This window comes from Cariama cristata, unplaced genomic scaffold, assembly GCF_000690535.1.
Source record: "Cariama cristata isolate BGI_N322 unplaced genomic scaffold, ASM69053v1 scaffold470, whole genome shotgun sequence".
In the NCBI taxonomy this organism is placed as follows: domain Eukaryota; kingdom Metazoa; phylum Chordata; class Aves; order Cariamiformes; family Cariamidae; genus Cariama; species Cariama cristata.
The window spans coordinates 1-22,503 of NW_009596109.1; the positions used below are offsets into that span (position 1 = coordinate 1).

At 38.6% G+C, this 22,503-nt stretch overlaps 1 protein-coding gene across 1 annotated transcript in view; it reads left to right on the forward strand.

Annotated features, from left to right (window-relative positions):
- Positions 1-9,720: 9,720 nt before the first annotated feature.
- The window catches only part of LOC104164925 (glycine receptor subunit alpha-3-like), a gene marked incomplete at its 3' end in the record, with an annotated part of 33,856 nt that continues 21,073 nt past the window's right edge, over positions 9,721-22,503 (forward strand). The window contains exons 1-3 of the mRNA XM_009704414.1: positions 9,721-9,891; positions 12,885-13,108; positions 16,016-16,098. Of these exons, the coding sequence (XP_009702716.1) occupies positions 9,721-9,891; positions 12,885-13,108; positions 16,016-16,098 (478 nt within the window). The remainder of the gene's footprint in view (positions 9,892-12,884; positions 13,109-16,015; positions 16,099-22,503) is intronic.

Here is a 22,503-nt window from a genome sequence, read left to right on the forward strand (position 1 = left end):
TGGCAAGCACACCTTCCAGCTCCTTCAGCATCCTCGAGTGAATCCCATCTGGCCCCATAGACTTGTTCGTGTCTAGGTGAAAAGACAACAAGAAGTATCTACATTAAAGCAGAAGTTCAAACTGACAGTTTTCACTGACAGCAGCCAGGTAATGGGCACAAACAGAATAAAGGTGTGGTCTTTTTTGCAAAACCAGACGACTTTAAAGTGGAATCTAGAAACACAATATACCAGAAGGTGTCCACAATGAAAGACTAAAATTCCCACTTCAGTTGTTCCAATTTGTAAACTGGATTCATTTTTGTGATTGTGATCCAAAATTTATTTCAAGATTTTTTGGAAAACGGTGAATTGGAATAGGTTTTATATGTATCCCAGTAAGGCTTGGTGGCTGAGTCACAGCCAAATTCTGTGCTGTTTTCTGGAACCTGGAGCGGAAATTCAATGGGATCTTTACACAGTATGGAGAATAAATATCTAAGTCAGAAACAAAAACTGCTGGTTCCCTTTTAACTTTTTTTAACTATAAACAGATCATCTGGATCTTAATGCCCATCTATAAGGGTCACTTGTGACTAATTTCAGACCTGTGTGGTGCTGTCAGTGTTTCCAGACAGAACTTTTATTACTTATTGCCGACAGACAAGACGTAATGTCTCAAGTTTCCCCACATGCAAGAAGAGTGTTTCTAGACTACGGCACATGCGGGAGGCAGGTAACTGAGCTCATGCCAAAAAGCTGCAGGTGGAGACTGACAACAGGTTTTCTTATTTCAAAGCAGACGGTGCTTTGCTGAGCCTATTTTTGTGGTGCCTGAAGATGCAGTTCTGTACCTACAAATTAAATTAATTGACGAGAACTGCACACAGATTTTTTAAAAGCGAACACTGATAGTCTTGGCGTCCTAAATGTTAGCAGGTTTTCATCACGCAGTTTAACAAAAGACTAAGGCATGATGCTTAAACACTTTGGTACTCTTTGCCAATACATAAATCTACAAACAAATGTTTTCATTAATGAACAACAGCAACAACGAAATGTTAAATGTTACATAAAATCTCCCAAGATTCTTCATGATTCTTCAGCTGCCACCAGATGCATACAGAATATTCTGCTTTGACTTCCTAGTCCTGGGAGAAATGTCAAGCCGGGTGTACAACTACCTATACCAACTTCAGGTACAACCAGTTCTGTAAATGTTTTAGAACACGCCAGTCAGAGAGTGTGTCATAGGTCTAGGGAACAGGCAGCAGTGGTGGTCTTACACTTGGGTGCTGGGTGATCTTTTCTTCAATTCTTACTTACATTAAGGAAAATCTAGCGTCAAATATTTTTTACCTCATTTGAAGAAAAGACTGAAAGCAGACCTGCAGTTGCCTTAGTACTCTAAGCCTAGGAGTAATTGTTCTGTTTGATCTAAAACAGGTAAGTATTTACCAGGATAGGCATTATAGTCAGTTCTTCCAGACACATTGTAGGAAATAATTTTCCCATTCTCTCTGGTCCTTTTTCACAAACATTCTTAAAGATTTTAAAAAACACTTTGTACAATATGGAAAGCTGAACAGCTCAATTTGAAGACACCAAATTTTCCATAAAGTTTCATATTTTGTTGCAATCGTACAAGAAGATTAATTCCATTGAGGTTGTAATTATGTAACACTTATGATGTTTCTTTATTTATAAGGACACAAATACCAATGTAAAGACATTGTTAAAAAAAAAAATCAAAAGACTAGGCCAAAAGAAGTAATTTTTCAAATATCTTTACTGTAACTGCCTCATGATGTGTATTTAAGAAATGGAAATTAATCTCGTCATGATATATGGGGATTTAGTCCTTAACTCCCATTAACGCTAATAGGAGTTCAGCCCATAAATCCCCACCTATCACTGTAAGAATATAGCCCTTCTCCCTCATTTTTGCATGAACCTGCAATTTACTAACACTTCGCTTATGGAAACCAAAGCTACACTCAACTTTAGAATAATTGTCAAATGAACCCGAATTAAGAAAATACAGGTATTTCAGATTCTCACCTTTGTTCCTAATTTCTGTTCTTGAGACTAGTAAATATGTGCTGGAAGAGTTCTCCAGCACACTTTATGTCAAGCATCAACCTTGAAATTCTTTCCTTGAATAAGTTTGAGTTATTTTGGCATAATTTAAAAATTCAGTTCTGTTCTCATGTCTTCATTCTATTCTGAATACTTGGTACCTGACGCACTCTGGGTGTGCATTTTTAATTACAATAGCCAAAGTAATTACTCTGCATGAAAGAGCTGTGCACTGAGATATTTTGTACATCATACCCATACTGCAAAGGCATATCGTAAATCCAAAAAAATTGAAACCATTTTATAATACTTTAAACAGTAAAATTATACAGTTTATCAGAAGAGCTTGCAAGAATCTGTTTTCTACATAGCCTTTTTCCTTTTTGCAAAGAGAATACACAGCGTGCTATCAAATATGGTCATTAACAGCTGGTAGAACAAAAAGTATTATGAGACTGTGATTCAGGCTTTAATTTTCTTTAAAAGCCAATCCGATCACAGCAAGGTGTGGGCTGATACGCATTTTTTTACTGACGTGCCCCTCCCTGCATCATTACTGTCATTGTAATGATAGTACCAGATCTCTTTTGGCTTCCCCCCTCCCCCAAATCCTTCTAGGCTCTAACACCAATTTATACAATAGTAAACTCAGCATCTCCGAGACAGTTTGGTTTCTTCAACAGCACAAAATAACCCTTATGACTTCAGAATCATCAGACATAGTCCTCGGCAAGCCCAGCCATCTCCTACAGCCCAGAAGTGGGGTTCTCCATCTTCTCTCGCTCGCAAGCACTTCCCTTTGGCCCTTCAGCTTGTTAACCCCCTCACCCAGGAAGCGCTACCTGGCCATCGCGATTCACCAGACAGATGTCTCTGGATGGGGATCGACAGATTGTCACCGTCCTCCCTCTCTCCAAAGTGCCGGTGATCCCAGCTCACAGGCTTCTCTGCTCCTCTGCCTCCAGTGCCCCAGCTTGCAGAGGCTTTTACTTTCTCCACAACTTGATCCAGGGCTTTCGACACAGCAAAGCCAAGGAAAATCAGCTCCCTCTAAGCCACTGCCTCCTCCACAGTTCGGAAAGGTCCCAGCTTGCAGGCCTCTACAAAACATTATCAAACTCTAGGAGCAAATATAATCCTGTATCTTTCTTTCCCAGAATAAAAAACTAATTGGCTACCTCCTCAGAGCATTTCTTGTCGGAGACTGTGAGCTGGTGTAAACAGATACGGATCACTATCACAATCATGAAGATACTGAAGGTGAATTAAAGCCAAATATATTGAATACACATAACTGAGAAAAAGTATGTACTCACTATTTCTTCTTTACCTGTTTTTAATGATAAAACAGTAATCTTCAAAAGCACTTCTGGGGAATCTGAATTTATTCCTTTGCTTTAAAAAAATAAGCAGTCTTTACATTGCCTGATCTTTCAGTCGCTAGATTTCTTTTTCAGTTAATAGATTTCTAAAATGTAAACGTATAGGAACATATGAAAGCTAAAGGCATAACAGGATTAAGTCTGCTTTCCATCTACAAACATTGTGTGCTACAATAGGTGGGATCTCTCACAATCTTCTTCTTCGTTCTTCTGTCTTCTTTTATAGATTTAAATTGAATGAGAGTTTAGCTACTTGACTCCTAGTGGGATTGAAGGGAGAGAATACTGAAAAATTGATGTTTCTAATCGGTCTTTATTAGTTCCCTGTTTTGCAATGTATTTTTCCTTATTTTTGTGAATGTCATGAAACTGGCTACTCTACGGTTTCAGAAAACTGAATATATAAAATACATAATTTGCATGCCTTGATATAACGTATATTATATGTAACATATAATGCATATATACATAAGAACAGTTTTCAAAGTATATGTTTATACTTTACACTAGTTAAGTCTTTCACTCATTTTGGATAATTTTACTACAATTTTTAAATCTTTATACTAGACCTTAAAGTGTAACAAGACTTTCCCAGCTTAGCAAAACATAGGGAAAATGTTTCAGATTGGTGCCTGTGACTACTGTTCTAGTAAGACTGTAGTATTACAAACCATAGTATTTAAGATCTATCAAAGTAAGGTTAGGGTTGGCTTTTCAATGAGTAATCTCTACATCCACCCCTTTCATCATGGACCTAGTGGAAGCTCATGGACTTGACATTTGCTACGCGTCTAGACTCACATACACCGGTTCACAAAGTTAATTTCATCATGAAAGGAGCAGGTTAGCAGATGGATACTGAATGGAGTTTGTGCCTGTTCCAAGTTTTATTTACTTGCCTGAGTGCATTTAGTGTTTTTAGAGACAGCCTTAACAATCCCTAAGAGTCCCTGGGTTATCTAGGCTGGTAGACATATCACAGGATTGCAGGAGACGTGCATCTTTTTGAGCCAGGAGCCGACAGGCAGAGTATCTTGGGGCTTTTCAAATGCCACTTGATGTCTTTGTGTAGACAAACAAATTGTTCCCTTTCTCCTCAGTACTGGTACAGTTCAAATCCACATTAATTTTCATGTGTTGCCGTGGCATCAGTGTAGAACCTCTAAAACCAACAGGATTTTCCTGACAGACTTCTCAGTGTGCTTCAGGCCTATCAATAAATTTAAAGACAACTCATATCTGATCGAGTTTGTTTAAAGTTAGAGATACATCCCTTCCCACAGCCCATTTTAGCGTGTTTAAGCTGCTGGAGTTAGCAGGCCCTGCTTCTGGATTTGAGCTAGTTCAGCTTTACCTTTTATTTTACCCTATTTACCCTATTTCTAGATCACGCCATATTTACCTACCAACACAAGAAAGGCTGCAGGGAAAGTAGTATAGAGTTCCCAAATTCCTATTTAATCTAATCAGGCTATATTTCCCTGAGGAGATCAAACAGAGGATGATTTCAAATACATGTTTTCAATAAAGATTTCTACCATTAGCCCATTCACTCACTCACTGAAACCAGTCACATTCTAAGTGCTAAAATATAAAATGTGTTTATAACAACATGGAATATATAGCACGAAAATTAATCTGAACAAACGAATAATCTCAGAAAAACTCAGCTTTTCACTTAGCAAGAAATACCTTCTGCTGTTAGAGCAAAAACATCTTCTGGGACACATCATTTGTCTGCAGAAAAAAAAAAACCCTGAATCTTTTGTCAACTGAGAACACGGCAAAGATCGGCAAAGACAGAGGCTTAGTGCATGATGTTTGTTCATGTAATTGTCATGTCCATTTTCATCTAATTCTTATACTACTGCTTGAAAGTGCAAACATTTTAAAAGGCCCTGAGCAAAAAAGCAATTACATTGAACAAGTTGCAAAATGTGATTTTAGTGTAATGCATTAGGAGCTGGGAACACATAACTTCCATTAACAATTGAAGTAGTATATTCAATCTTCAATTAATAAATATTCTAGGACATGCAGTAAAAGCTGTGACAAATGTTATTATACAGTATGTCAGTACTGTGTTTAATTAATTTTAAGAGTAAACATCCTAGATACGAACTAGCTTTGACTTTTGATACGACAATTCTTTGTAAGCACAGAAACTAAAATCCAGCCATTGCTAATGATAACAAGCCAAAAAAAAAAAAAAAACACAACACTAAAATTAAGTAAACCTGTCCATTTTGCAATGTTTCTACCCTAAAACCTATGGAAAATAAGCAGAATTTGTAGCACACTGTTGAATTCCATGGATTTTGAATGTTTTGTAATAAAGACAAGGGAGTCAGAAGCTAAAAATCAAGGAGACCTCACAGAAACTACTATATTCTTCTTTTAGCTCTGGGTTGAATGACAAGGACTGATAGCTCCGTCCTAATAAGCATCCTGTAAGTGACGCCATACTTTCAGTAAGGGAAAGACTGAACTGGAGTAGTGACAGAACACTTCTGATCCTCCAAACCATTAGCAGTGATGGTAAACGAGGTATTACTCAACCCAGAAGAAGAGAAAGCAAGCGACATTCGTCTGTCCCAGGCAGAACGTTAACAGAGGCCATACCACTTCATCCAAGGCTATAAAAGCAGGTGACACACCTAGGAAGAGCACTTGGTGCACAAGTAGTGCATATACTTATTTGCTGAACTCTGAATTTTGATTTAGTAAGGGAATCTGAGACTTCTGTTATTACAGGTAGCAATTTTGAAGTCCCATTTTTAGCTAATTCTTTGCCAAGTAAGTTCTAGTTCTATTGACTTCAGTATGAGTATTGCTGGGCAGTTTTTGGAGCCAACACTCTGCAAAGGAATTAGGAAAAATTTAAATAAAACTTTAACAAAACTGTTCACAGAACACCCACCTGGACACCTAGTAGCTCAGAAGTGTAAGAAAAACAAACAAAACCAAACAACCCAAACAAACAAATGAAAAACCTAGCAAGATTAAAAATATTAATGAACACCTGAAAATCTGCTTTTATAAATTCACGGACAAAGAAAGAGAGAGCTCTTCAGCCAAAATCCATCAAGAATCTTTTCTGAATAGCTCAAATAATTTCCTAAAGCTTCCTGAGATCAGAGGCAAGTTAGCCCTCACCCAAATCCCCAAACCATCTGGCCTGTCCTACTTAATGGAGGGGGTAAGAGTATCCACCATTTTCAAACTAGTCTAGGATTAGAGTTTTTATCCAGGAACCAAACTGGCCTTATTGCTCATCCTCAGCCTGCGAGGGCTCAAATCTAGAGATCCTAATCACCAACAAAGTGCTTAGCCAACTAACTTGAGGCAGGACCAGACAGGAAAGTTTTCCCTGTCTTCGTGTATGGAACTGCATACTTGCCCTTAGACAGCAAAATTGCAAGAGTCACAGGATTAGAAAGAAAAATTGCAAGAGGAAGGCTTTCTCCTAAGACCCCTCGATGAAGACGTTCCTTTGTGAGGGAGGAATCGCATGGTTCTGGAAAATTCACAACATTGCTTCTTGCTGAGGGAGTGGTGCCAAACTGCAGTTGCCCCCATCCTCTCTATGGGTCCTGTAATTCCAGAGTGAGAACCATCAGGTCATCCTTAGTTTTACCCACTGCCAACATCAGTTCACCTATGGAACTATCCAGGGACAGATCATCAGGAAGGATTCTGTGAGTCAGACAAACTCTTGATCGTAATCAACAGCATATCTACATTCCTTCTTGTAACGAATGCCCTACAGCTATTCAGAACAGAAAAGCATGTTCTTAGGGATGTTTGGCATGAGTCAAATCTTGTTACTCTGACACAGATTTGATGTGTCAATTAAAGTTAAATACTCAGCGATCAATTTAACTCACAGTTAATTTCTCTTTAGCTGCTATGGTAAATCTCTGACAGATAAATGAGTTACAGTTAATGGTGAAGCATGGAGTCCGTTGCAATTTTTTTTCACTAATTAACTGAACTGCCATACAGCATAGATATATGCGCTCTCCTTGCTGCAGTTCAGAACTGTAATAATGCAAAGATGTAATAAAAAATAGAGCCTCTTTATTTGCAATAATAAATCATGCCAGTGAAAAGACCACCAATATTTATTAGCAAGATAAGCAAACAGATGAGCCATTTCAGTCCAGCCTAAATTTGTTGATAATTAAGGATGTTCTTGTCCTTAGTTTTAAAATGTTTTCTCCCTCTAGTATTTACCCTTTGATGTATTTAGGGGTGGCAACTAAGTCATCAATCAAGTCATAGTGCAAGTCCTTCGTATTACCGGTTTAAAGAAACCAAACTTTTCCTGTCTACTCTCACAGAACTGGTTATCCTGTCCAGGCCTATATCATGCTTTTCTGCACCTTCTTCTATATGTGTGTCAAGTTGCATGTTTTTCAGAGACTGAGATAGCAACTTTAGAAAAATCTCACCAGTAAAAATTAAAACTATTAACATGGTCTGTAACATAGTAGCTTTTCATGTACAGCATTGAGAATGAGAAAGCAAACCTGAGGGAGAAGACAATTATGGCAGCCTGTATCCATCAAGTCCACACATGGTACTACCTTTGTATTCATATAACAAAACCCCAAATCATCCTTCACCTTCTGTGACATTTTCTCTGATAGTTTTCTAAAGAAAAAAAAAAAATTCTAGCTAGGGTAAACCAGGAAAGTGTATGTTACAAGGGGAAAACTCATCTTAGAAACTGCGAAAAAAAAAGTTAACATTCTCATTTTACTGCTGTTGCATAGCAGTAACAAGTTTAGTACTATACTGGATTATGCAGCACTCATCTGCTTCAGAAAATAACCATTTTCTGCTTAGTTTTCCATTTTATCTTCCCGTTGTGCAGTTAGTCTTAAGTCTGTTACATCAGAATGAAAATATTAAAGGTAAAATTGCAAAAGGCTTTTAATTAGCCTGTTGCAAGCATCCTATTTAACAAATTACATCAAGATTAAGAAGTCAAAGTATATTGAAGTTAAAATGCATGAGGCAAGCGTAATATTTTGCAGAACAAAGGCCAAATATGTTTTTCATTTACCCAAGAAACAAAATGGAAAATGAAGTGACAGATGCTCTACAACATTCCTTTTTAGGTAGGTTGGTGTACTGAGGATGTTGCGCTGAAATATGAAATTATAAATGCTATTTCACTAGAACTGAACACCTGATAACTCAGTACCTGATAACTTCGAGGGGCGGGGGGGGCACGGGGAGATGGATAGAGGGAGAATTATAACACACACAAAACTGTGCGACCAAATAGTCTCATTCCCTATGAGGTGATAAACAAATAGCCCACTATAGTTACAAGATCAGACTTACTTTGAAGTGGTTCTTCAAGACATTGATTGCTTTTTTTAGGCTAGGCTTCCCTTAGGTTTTATTCTTCCTGATAGGTGTTCCTCTCCCTTGTAACATCTACTTGAACCATTTCAGTCATTCCCCGTCCCCCCGATGACTCTAGTAGTTCTCTCTAGTTCTGCCTGACCTTTACTCCAGGTCACCCTGCTCATTTTTGTTCCTCACTTCAGCCTTCATGTGAGCAGCTCTCTCCAGCATGTCTGTGATGTCTTCACAGGAGGAGCATATCCAGCTTCGATTACACCAAAGTGCCATAGTTACTAGATTTAAAAAAATTCTTCACAAGAACAGTATTTCTCATACTGCCTGTAAATTTACTCTCAGCAGTGTCCTTGGAAAGTCCATAAGATTTTCACGTTAACATTTTACAGTGAGCTAGAACAAATAAAGCAAGAATCATTTGACTACATTATGCAAAAGACAAGTCTAGATTTCGCTTGGATGTATTAGTCAAAATTATAATAGTATTTGGAACTGCAACGGGTAGAGCTCTGGAAGATTATTCATTTATGCATGAAAAACTGATGATTTGGTTCAAATTACGGCATTCAAAAGTCATGAGAGCAGGTGATATGCAATATTCAAATGAAGGGCATGTTTTGGAAATTTGCTTTTATATCTCTCTCTCTCAGATCTAGAAGGATTCCACATACAGTGCATATTAAAAATGCATTAAAGAAACCAGTAAGAGTTAGGTAATTGATATCTTGAGGATTTGTGCAAAAGTTTCCATAAAGCAGTGTAGCTGTATTCTGTATGAATATAGCTCTATCTGTATTGGTATAATGAAGAAGAAATCAACACCTTCTGTAAGTATTTTAGATTTCACTGTGTGCTGGAAATTGCTAACCAGAACGTTAGTACTGGAGTCCATAATGGCCTCAGCATGGACAGCAAAGAGCAATTACCTGATCTCCCAGTTTTTATTTTACTGAGCCCTGTGAAGCAGATGGACAGTATCCCAACCCTCCAAGAAAGTTCACCCTGTGGCCAAGGGTTTCGAAGGGCAGTGGAGCCGGGGCAGAGCCGTAAAGCCACCGCACGCTGCAGAGCCAGGGTACGGCAGCTGTTCGGACAGCGGTCAGAGTGGCTGCAGAAGTCACCGCAACTGAAGTGGTGGTTTCTCTCTCTCTGGCCTCAAGGGACCTCCCCAGCACAGAGTGGTTCAACTTCGGGGTCACCGCTCTGGGCAAGCAGCATGTGAGAACAGTAATTCTCTTGGAGGAAGACGAATCAGTTCCAGCAGTTTAATTGTGGTCTTGGTGTTTGCATCAAACAACCCTACTTGTTTACAGCAGTTAAGCGCTCCGTTCACAACGGGTAATTATAAACTGAGATGATGAATACTTGTCCTTCGTACGACAGCAGTCAAATGTATCTCCTTCCTTTTGATAGATTGGGAGTTTTTTAGTGAATAATGAGAGCAAATTTAAGTCAGATTTTTCAGGGGAGAGAACAATGAAAAATAGCTTCAATTGCTTCAATTAAAAATTTAACTAAGATTTTTTTTGTCTTAAAAGCTGGAAACAATTTAAACCAATAAACTTCAGGCAAACTGACATACAGAACAGCTTAATATAACCTAGAACAGATTCCTCCATCCATCTTCCTCCATTTTCATTTCAGCTTTCTGCTATGCATTTTTCACCTGTTCTTTCGTAGACATATGAGAAGTCCCTTACTCCATAAGTAACTCCATTCATAAACTATAAACATAAAAAAATCATATTCTACAGAGAAAAGTAAAATAAATTACATACTTCAGGTTATACAAATTAAAAGGTAAAGCTTGGCTTTGGCTGAAGTGCAGATGCAACCCTGAGAGCTGCAGTGCTCACAGCCAGTGCCGCAGGTTTAGAGCTCGTGTTCCCTTCAGTGCAAAGATTCCAGGTGTTGGGATGGGCAGCAGAGCCATCGCTGCTCCCACCTCCTGCTTCTTCTTGGCCTTTTGATTTTATACAGGAATTTGGCAGGGGAACTGGTACTACATGGCAGCTGGGATATCATGCAAAGAAATAAGGGTATTTCAGGGGGCATTATGGCCTCTTGCTGCATGGAAGACACCAAAAGCTCAGTTCTGTGAACACCGAGGCACAAGCTTGTCTAAAGGTTTTGGTTTACCTTAGGAAAAAAGCAGCAGCCTGTTTCTACATCTGTAAAGTACAAATCCCTGGCTCTGGTTTCATTACGCCGTGGTGCTGATTATGAAAAACACCAACAGCTTCTCTTAAGAACTTTTTATGGCTCTTGAGGCTGTCACTAGCCGTGAGAAAAAAGAAGGGAAATTTCTTTCAGTCCTTTTCTGAATGGGGGGTGTGTGTGTGTGTGTGTGTGTGTGTGTAAAAATTAATTTTTTTTTAAAAAAAAAAAGGCAATTTATTAACAATCTTACGCTTTTTCTACCTGGCATTTAATCTTGCGTGCTTCCATTTGGCCAGAGAGCTTTTCATATCTGCTGAAAACAATAAGCTGAATTAATTTCATTCTCCAGGTGTAGTTTTCCCCTTACTGGTTTTGTCTTGAAAATTGATAAGGGTATACGAATATAAAATCCTCTCCCAGGACTTTCTCTCTATGACAGGCAGTATTTTCTGATGATTAAGCAACAAATGCTTGGTAAGCATGTTTTTAGCATATTTGGCTACCCTTATTCAAGCTGAGTAGTTAAATTGACCAAAAATCCAGGATGCTGAAGATATAAAAAACTATTTCTCATGAGTAAATGTTGCATAGTGAGGTTCCTGTTGTCCTTTATTATGTCTGTTGGCATGATTCTCATAACTGTATTGCTGCATGTTCCGAGTTTTGTAAGACCAAATAGTCATTCGACACTGGATTTTTAACAGTACCTACAATTTCTACACTAGCGGGGTTTTAACTGGTTACTCTAACCACTGATAACTACTACGCAGAGTTATTCGCCAAATTGTACTGCTCAGTCTTGAACACTTCATTTCCCGTTCTGGTTCAAAAAGTTTTCTCTTTAAATTTAAATTTCATTTTCCTTTTTTAACAATAAGTGATATTATTTCCTTCTATTACATTCAGAATGTGTCATGTAAGCTGACAGCAAACTCCCATTTCCCCTCTGCACCTAACATGTCTTTATTTCTATTTTATCTTTTCATTAATGCAGTAGTGCAAATAATGAGGAAAATCATATTATGACCAATAAAAGTGTAGTCCCTATATCCTTATTCTCAGTGTCTCAGTTCTCTCAGTTCTTGATATAGTGTAATGAGATGCTAATACTCACTTTTATTTTAGAGCGAATATTTTCATCTTTCAGAGTGGTAAAGTTTTAAGAAAGTATGCCGCCATAAACACAACATTGTCTCTGACAGAGAGTTTATACAACTCCAAAATGACTCCCAGAAGTTTGAAGCGCTCCACTCATCTTTTCTATAAAAGCACCCTTGATTAAGACAGGACTGTCTGTAGGAATTAAGGTGACTCCACTTGTACCTAACCTGATTTATCATAAGGACTTGTATGATCTCCACCGTATTGAATAGAGGAAGAACACGTGTCCTCCTCAGACAGCTGTATGGCAAGTTACTGCGCACAAAATTTTCAGCAGGGGACTGAGACACAGAAAGTCTACGTGATGGGTGTAAAATACATAAGGAGTAGAGAGAGAAAAAAGAAAGTAAATTAAATTCCCTTACAGCGGGACAGATTCCCACTGCCAAAGAGAGGGAAGTGGGAATGCCCCTGCCAGGAGTTGGGCAGAACTCCATAAAACCCTTTTTATGCTTCTCTCATTTTGATTTCAAGACAAAGCTACTGTAGGGGTAGAGTTATATGCAGTTATACGAACTGTACATGGAGGCTGGATTTCCTTAGCTTGGAATTTCTACAGTTGCCCTGAAATGCATCTTTATGCTTATCCATTGTGTCCCCACTAATACAACTAGGTATCATGCTGGCATTCAGCTGAGTAATTCTTTTGTCATCCACAGATGGACAGGGGATTACATGGCTAAGAAATGAAATAAAAGCTAAATCCCTCTGCTTGATAAGGCTTTGCTTGTTTTCTCTTTCATTCAGGATTACCGAGTGAACATCTTTCTCCGTCAGAATTGGAATGATCCACGCCTTGCATATAGTGAATATCCCGATGACTCTTTAGACTTAGATCCATCCATGCTGGATTCAATCTGGAAACCTGATTTGTTCTTTGCTAATGAAAAAGGTGCCAACTTTCATGAAGTTACAACAGATAATAAGTTGCTGCGAATTTTCAAAAATGGAAATGTACTTTATTCCATCAGGTGAGTCTCTAATCAAATTATTTTCTTCAGACAGAAGCTCAAAAGTGTACCTAAGAATTGCTAACGGATATCTTCAGTTGCTAGTCATGCAGAACTATCACTAAAGTACTTGTGAGTTTTGAATGCAGAACTTTACCATCGTTACTGTTCATTGTTTATACTAAAATAGAAAATGATCCCTCATTAGGCATGCACATAGTAAAAATAATAAGAGAAGTATCCTTCCCATTTTAAAGTACAGATACCGAGCCTAGAGGAGCTAGGACACTTGCACAGAGCAAATAATCCTGGAGTATTATAATCTGAGCTGGCCTATGTATGAGTTTCACACGCTGTAGCCTCCAATGTCATGACAATCCAATGTTATTTCTTTTTCACCCTTTTGGATATTGCAGTTGCACTTCAACATGGAAACATGACCTGTTTGAGGAAGCATGACATTTAAAGAATAGTTCACTTACTGCCGGAGATGGAGAGAAAAGTGGAAAGTAAACTTTTGAAAAGGCTTAAGCAGCAATCATAAGTGTGGACAAAATCTAGTTACCCTACTTCTTTTCTCCCCACTTTCCTTTTATTAATACAGATGTTAGTAGGCATTTTATCACTTTCTTCAAAAACCTGATCTAATGAGAAACACATTGGATACGAGTATACTAATGCCCCATTAGACACCGTATAGATTCGGTATTAACACAGTGACCCACTTGTCCAAAATGTTACACTTTTGAAACTAAATATACCCCTTGTCCATTTAGTGTTTTGCTTTGCAAGCTTTTATGGCACTGCATTAATGGGTAATTGGACTTTTTGAAGAGACATAAGGGTCTGTAAAACGGTTTGAATACTAAGAGAAAAAGAAAACATTTGTGACTTGTGTGGATATATCAGTGGCAAGGGAGTCGTCTTCCTCCCTCCTTCCAGTGCAAGTGGGCAGCGTCTCGTCAGGCTTGCACAGGGGAGAAAGGGTTGGGTTGAAATTCCTGCAAGCATTTCATATCCAAAAGGAGGTTAGTCTGCCAGTCTGGGAACATAATCATTCTTCAGTGTCACAACATGTATTCTGTCACTAGAAATAGATGGAAAGCAAGTAAAAGGGATTCCTTCTCCGGACCCAAGTAGAAAGCAGAGCTAAATCAATTATCTCCAGACTGCCTGAGTGAGCCCGAGAGGCACTGGCAGTCCTTCGACCCCCATCAGATACGTCCTCCTCCTTGCCCTACTCCCTCCAGATACCTACAACACAGAGTACAGACACCACTACTCAGCAGAAGCAAGTCTGGATTGCAGCTTCAACAGAATTTAGACCAAGTTCATGGCCAGATGAAATGGCAGGGCGGGGGCGTAGGGAAGAACAGACATGAGAAATACTATAATATTAAACTGTAAAAGCTGCAAACATTGACTGTGATGAAAGCAGATGCCGGATAGATCCTGTGTTTCTTATGGAGCCAGAAAGTTTATGTTGCCATGATTTAATTAAGAACTATTACAATTTCTGAAACAGATTTAAAATCATATCATTGGCATCTGATCGAGTTATGTGAATTTGAGTCAGTTAAGCTTTTGATGAGGGGAGGCATGCTAATTGCCAACGTGCTGATATTAAAAGAAAAATTCTAAATTTGCTTTTTTCTTTCATTCCCTAATGCCTCATCCTCTCCTAATTGCATTGGAACGATTCAGACAAGAAAATAATGACAAGGTTCCAGTTCCTGATTCAATGAATACTTAATATAAAATACGAAAATATTTACTGAAGCACAAAGTCAAGTCCAGGTGCCTCTTCTCTGAAATGACGTGCCGCGTTACTAGCCTACTAGTCAGATTTTGCATTTGGAACCATTTTTAATAGCATGGGAATAGGGCCTGGCTCTGAGTTCCCTCCTTCGACTCTCCCCCTGCAGCCCTGTCACTGGCAGGCTAAACAGAATTTACAGCAACAGAGAATCAAAAAGCTTTGGAGAGGGGAAAAAGTAGGGTAAAAGGAATATACAGCCATACTTGCCACTTCCCTTTAGCCCCAATGCCAAGAACAGGAAAATAGGTTTAAGAGAGTGGGGATTAGAGCACTGCTATTCTAGAAAAGCCTTATGTGTAAGGAATTGGACACAGGCCCCTCAGGTTTTTGGAGAACATTCTAGCAACTGAACTGATAAATGCATATGGGGTAAAATTTTCACACAAGATATTTTGTAGCAAGAAGAAAGGTGCAGTCATGACCCTGAATGATGGATACCTAAATGTGGCCAGTGATAGAAAACATGTGCCTTTACCTCTTGTATTCTTCTTTCTCATTTCTCTGAGAAGTATCACTCTAAAGATAAGTTATTGTATTGATAAAAAAAAAAAGTAAAAATACCTCTTTGGCCTGTGTCGCAGGAAGTATCATCAGGACTAACATAAAACACAGCTGCAGTTCAAAATTGCAGGCATATTTCAGTCTGCCATCAATATCATAAAATGTTATCTTAAACCTTTGTGTTGACAATTTAAGCACCTTATTTTAGGACAATAACACATAAATTACTTTGCCACCATGATTTGCAGCTGACATCTGTTATGAAATTCTTGCAAATCTGGGTAAATTTTATGTCAAGGATTTGAAATACTGTAACAGTACAATAATTCTGCTAAAGCATAAAAAAAAGCATGCTGTTGCATTCTTTTAGACTTCTCATAAAATTAGGCAGCCCTACTGAAAAATTCCGTTTTCTGAAAGTCTGTAATCTAGGCTGAGCAAGTTAAATGGGTTCAGCTAATATACGTGCCTTTTGAGAGCTTTCTAATGGAAAAATATCTTCTCTTCTATTTCTAATGACTTCCAGTGTTTTCATGCATTCTTCCTGTGCAGTTCTATGGCATTTCTGTGGTATATTTTTAATCTTTTTCTTGTGTGCGTTCTTTCAGATTGACTTTAATACTGTCCTGTCCGATGGATCTCAAAAATTTTCCAATGGATGTGCAAACATGTATAATGCAGCTGGAAAGCTGTAAGTTTGCATAATATATTATCCTATAAATACTTTTGTATAAACCACTTAAGTGATTTATGTGAATATCCTGAAATCGATAATAACTTGGTGTCCTTAAAAGCTGGAAAGAAGATGATAGTATATACTGAGTCCCTGCTCTTCAGATTCCTGCCCTAGCTCTTCAGCATGCCTACATGTTGTAGCTACATTATCTGTAGTTTTTATCTAGTCATCCTAGAACAGATTAGGGAAAGGGTTTACTACAAGGGAGAAGTGTAGGAATATTGCAAAGCGTATACATGTATATGTCCATGTACCTACATAGGGTATGTCACGTACACAGCCCTCACCCCCTCAACTAGGGCAGCACCTTGGATCAGTGGAACACCCCCAGAAAATCCTGGGAGGGGCTGTAGAGCCCTTGTGTTATTAGAAGGAAGAAGTCCAAAGTATCATCTAGCTAGGGATAAAATGTGAGTATCATCTGACCATCAACCATAACACTGGAAAAATTTCTAGCATCTTCCAAAGACTCTGGGCTTAAAGGAATTTGTAGTAGCACAGATAGCTTGACATTGAAAAACACAGAAAGAAAAAAAGACCTGATAGCTTTCTAGCTCAAAGAAGGCCTGGCGGTTTGACCAAACCTGGTGTTACACTAGAATTTCAATGGAAAAAGTGAAATTACAACTCCATGTGTTTTAAATAATCTCTTCATAAAGCCCTATTTGCATTATACACAAATATCCTGAGGAGAGCAGAGAAGGTGGTAAAACCAGCTTAGACCAGACAGGCTTTGTAGAATTCTCTTTCAGTTAACAGCAATACTTTTCACGTGAAATAAAATTAGCGTTTGTTAACTCAGCCCATCGTATGCTGTGGTTATCACCTCCCTTGACGTCTCGCCTAGAACATAAAAGAGGATGGAAAGCGTACAGCAGCTATGCCATTTCAAGGCACACACAGACAGGGACACAAAGACAAACCCAAAGGTTCTGTCTGATGCTGTGATGTGAGCTAACACAGCATGTGTGAGGAGGAAGGCACAGATATGCATTAAATCCTCATTTTCCTTGTGATATGAAGCATTTGGGAATTGCCTTTTTCCCTTAAAATGGGAGGACTTTGGAAGAGATTCCTGGCAGAAAAATCCTCCTAATGATGTGAAGAATGAAAATAAAATAGAGTAAAGCATTCTTTGAAAGATTCCGGCAATCTGAAGTTTGTGAAACTTAATGACGGGAAAAACAGATAAATAATAAGCACCCATCTTAATGTCAGATCCAGATTTACAGTTTTAGGATCAATAAATAAAATATTTCAGGAAATAATTTTCTACATATAGAATGAACATACTGGATTATTTGAAATATATTATAGCTCAGAAACAACATATATAATTTGATTAAAGTATTTCTTGGTTTTTTTCTTCTTTTACTGGAACAAAGTAATCTCTAAGAGAAGGAGGAGGTAATTACCTGTCAGTCAGTACGTCAGAGCTGTTTGGTGTATGAATAATGGTATGCTTTTACCCAAAATTGCAGGGCGAGTCTGAAAGCCAGATCTCTCTTTCATTACAGTGGACAGATGGTAATGTTATAAAGCAGGCTTTCAATATGAGGGCAGTGGCTGAATCTGACAGCAGAAATTTTCTTGACTAAAATTAAGAGATAGTTATTTGCTGCAAACGTCAAGGAACCTAGGGCAGTATTATATATTCAGCATTTAAGCAAAACTCCACAGTCAACCCAAGCAGATAATCCTACTAATAACCTATGTCACCTTTATAATTACTGTGACTAAATAAAAGGTTAATATGAGGCAGTCATATCAGAGTACATACCGACGGCAGGTATATTCACTATATACAATTATGCTTCAAACAAAGCATCACAGTGTTTGACTGAACAAGCAAAAGGTACAATTTTAAAAAATTGTGTTTAAATAGTTATGAAATTGTTTCTTTGATAAAAAACTCAGCTGTATTTTTCCTCTCTTTCAGCCCTTGTGAGGACAGGTCATACAACTGAGCATTCTTGAACAAACAGGCATCTGTTTTGCTTTATAGAAACCTTGCAGGAGCTCACAATTCCCACAAACTGCACCATAGGGAACCAACACTGATCGGTTGAATAGCACTGTCGATGTTCTGCTGTATTTTCCAGCAGAACATCTTTCACTGAAGTCTTGTTTTTAATCATTGAGTTCAGTGGGAGTAAATTCCCTGCTGCACATTCACATAGTGGTGAGAGGCAATGTTCACAAAAGAAGAGCTGAACAAAATACAAATGAGTGCCTCAAAATCTTCTAGTTACAGAGAAAGATCAGATTCCATCTCCTAAGGAAGTTACAACTAATAAAGCTTTCCCTGTATCACCTTGCCAATTCTATTTTACCTGTAACTCCAGACATTGAAAAATAGAGACTATAGGCAAAGTAACTGGCCTGAGGCAGAAAATTTTGCAGCATGTGGGAGCTCTGGCTATACCTATGTGTCTGATAGCAGAGTAACCAGTGAGGTTTGCAAGAACAAGACAGCCGTTCCCTGCAATCACTTTGGGGCGGATCCAAAAGAAGACAGGCACAGCGACATTTCCAAGCTCCTAAGCCTTCAAGAGCAGGAATTCACCTGCCCCAAACCAGTTCCTCTATACAGGAGGTACAGCATGGGAAATAGACACCTTGGAGGAGTTAGAAAAAATATCTACATGCAGGACAGGAGAGGAACTAGGTAAAAAATAAAAAAAAATTTAAAAAAAAAGGACTTTGTACAAGTCTGAACTCTGACCAGTTTCTAAAACTCATAAAAATGCGAGCAGAAACATTCAAATTCCAGAGTCTTTGACTAAGAACAGGCATCCAGTTCTCTTTAAAATTATAGAAGAAAAAAGGAGGATGGGCGCATTTAGCATTTTCCTGGGCTTCCCATCAAACCTCCTGAGGTAAGAACTGACATAACCCCGAGAGCCTGAATCCATCCGAGCGTCTCTAATTCCCAGGCCACAGAGTCACGCTCTCCTGGGGCTGGCGTGTTTTGGTGCACAGTGGGACAACTTAAGCAGGGGGTCGAAGCATGAACTGGTGGGGGAAGTGGAAGACGGGGGGTTTCAAAACCGAGAACACAGCCCTCTCATGTCCTCAGTAAATGATCTGATCATCAGGCTGAGTTATAAAAAACAAAGTGGCTGCAGTAACGAAACAGCAGTAGCCATGCTTCCAGATGCTTCTTTTTAAAGTGAGGATCATTGCTAGTTTTTCCACGCAGCACCAAGTCAGGTAGGACATTGTACAATTATGAATTTACAAGGCCCATTTATCTCACAGTTTCTTTAAACTGTTATCTCATCTTGCAAGCCTTGCTCCTGCATATGTCACTAAGCAAATTAGACTGTTTCTAAAAAAAACATCATCTTTTTCATACTTATCTTGCCACCAGGTTGCAAAGAAAGGCTGATGGTTACTTGTAAGGACAGATCATTGGTTTTACCTCTGCTATAAAATAATAATTTTGTTTACAACTGGATACTTTCCTTCAATATTAATACGGTTGCTTCAGCACAGAAAGCTCTAAGAGGAAAATTCATGTATAGCTTTTCTTCCCAAATGATATTTTTATTTTTAGCCAGCTCATGTTATGTTTTTTTCCAAGGTCAGTCTAAGCAGCTGGATTTGCCCCTGGTTAAACTACTTCACTTATATCATGAAGTGCCTGAAAAATATTTAAGTGGAAACATCTTCTATTTTTAAAGGATTAATTTTACCAAATGATTTCTCAGCAGCTAGAATGAGCTGCTTTTGTGTCTTAGAAAGGAAGCAAATGAAAATGCACATATGAAATAATCCCTTCTACATTTCTGTGCCTTGCACCAGGGCAGCCTATAGGCATGTGAGATAATTTTAGTTTTATTCTGCTTGAATAAGATACAAAGAAATGTCAGCTAGATATATATTTATTTCTGCAGCCTGTCTCCCAGGAAGGAAATGTTTTTCTTTCATGTAGTAGAGCTTGTTGTCTGTCTGTCTTTTAAGTTTCACTTTTATCTCACAGCATTCCTTTATTCATATATTACAACTATAACTTTATGTGACGTTCAATATTCCTGAATTTTCAAAGATTAGTGAAAAGTCTAACTCAGTTACAAAAGAAGAAATATACTATGATAAGGGAGAAAGCACCTGCTCACCTCATAATTTTGTTTTGATGTTTACTGCCTGTCTTAATAAATTAAACAATGGCCTTTTGGATTTATGGAGGCTTTTTAGTCTTTCTAAGCAATCATCCTCTCGTCTTTTAGATTTTTAGAGAAAATTCACTCCTTACTACATGATGCTGTTACCCGAATAGTGCAATTTCTTTCCTCCCAGTCTCTAAACTGGAGATTGCGCAGGTGGGAAGATCTGTAAGCAGGCTACAGCAGTACAGGCTACTGCATTACAGAAAGTGATGTGCACGTTGTTCCTTTTCCACAACAGCACAAAGACACCATGAGAAAGATAATAGAACTGGAGCATTCTCATCAGCCAGAGAACCTCAGGTCTCTGTCTGAACGATAGTACTTACGGACACACCAGGTCAATGCCTGCCTGTGCCAGAAGGTGTGGAAACCATACCTCTTCTCTCCTTCCCATTACAGTAGCACAAAAGTTGTCGACAACTCGTCCTACAGTTTCTGCTCTGCAGATGGGTGACGCAGCCCACCGTGCATATCTGAAGTGAGACCTGACACGCAGCTACAACGAGCTAGATGTTGGTAGTCTTCAGCTCCCGACCCATGCAGCATGAAAGGGCAGTAGTAACTGTACAACTGTTGCTGAACCCACAGAAACTCATATAGGCTTCAGCAAGGAATATTAGGTTTGAGAGATGTAGTAGAAGGCTGGGCCTGAAGTGTTATTCTTGTCTGAAATTCAGGCTAAGGACAAACCTGTAACTCCCAAGGGAGAGAGTCCATCAGAACAACTTAGAGGACAGTGCGAGGGGCAGACCCTTTGCCAAGCAGCTCAGAAGTACATAGAATAAAATCCTGCTTTCTTGGAGCTCCAGCATAAATTCAGCCTTGAAATGCATCACAGCTGATTTCCAAAGCTGGTATTTTTAGTGCGTAATGTATATTGGAAGAATTTATTCTAACGTCAAGCCAAAATCAGATTCATTAGCTCTCTCGTATCTTCCCTCCGCTATGCTGCTTGGAATTTAGGGCACAATTCAAACCTCTGCCATGCTCTTAGGAACAGTAACGCGCAGGCAGCCTGTCCTGGAGGCACACTGTTGGGATGCCGAACGGAAGGGTGGGGAAATAACTCTGCTCAACATGACTGTAGTCTTTGCCTCAGCTGGATACCTAAGGAACTGCTTGGTTTGCTGACTAAATCCAATGTTACTCTTGGACCTGTACCTTACTAAACATTAAAGAAAGGAGAATGGAATTTTGATAAATCACTGGGGTTAGAAGAACTGTAAAATAAATTCTGTAGTCAAACCAAACTCTCTTGGTACAGAAATGCCAGATATTCAGCTCAGTTGTTTCATGCCATTCATGTGTTTGTTTATTGAACAAGAGGAAAAGAGTTAGGCTTTAATATGCCTGTAGGTATTGTAAAATGACACAAGGGAAGCATGGCTGGCCTGGAGTAAAACAGAATGAGCAGAAAATTTACAAGATGCATTGGTATTCAGCTGGATCACAAGTTTGCTCAAAAACTTTATTCTTCGTGTCTTGGAATGGTACTCTGAGGGTGGTTAAAAGGGAAGAACTTTGCAAATAAGACTGTGTCTGCAGAAGTAAAAAAGGGGGTATCTTGGACCTGCCAGGACAATTGTGGTTCAAAGGTGTGGAGTCTCTGAAGGTACAGGGGAATTGCTTGCCTTGAATAACAAACCTGTTTTTTCTGTAATGGTGTAGTCCTTGGACAGCCTGGAGAAGAGATGCTAACTTTCAAGATACTTCAATAATTGTGCAAGACACACTTGTTGGATGTCCACTGTCTTGCCTATGAGATTATGGGCTTCTAATGCCTACAGCTGATACTGAATTAGCTAAAATAAAATTTTCATACTCTTAGCATGCATGTATACAACTGATATAAATAGCTTGGTTCCAGTAAGTTCTATAGAGTCATGTGGACTGATGTGGGTTGAATGGAACCCTGTTTGTTTAAGGCAGGCTTCTATAGTTCCTATACTTTCAAAATTGGATGAATGAAAAGGTTATTTCTATTATTAATAATAGCGTTTTAAAAAAAACAGACAATCTACTTTTTTTTTTTTTTTCCAAGGACCTCATATGGGTGTTGATAACAACTTGTCAACACCATTTTTGAAAAGATAAGATTTTTCTGGGAAAGATGACTGAGACCCAAGGGAAAAGTTTGGTTTTCTCTTTGCCAGACACTATTGTTGCCCTTGCTACTTAGAAATATTTC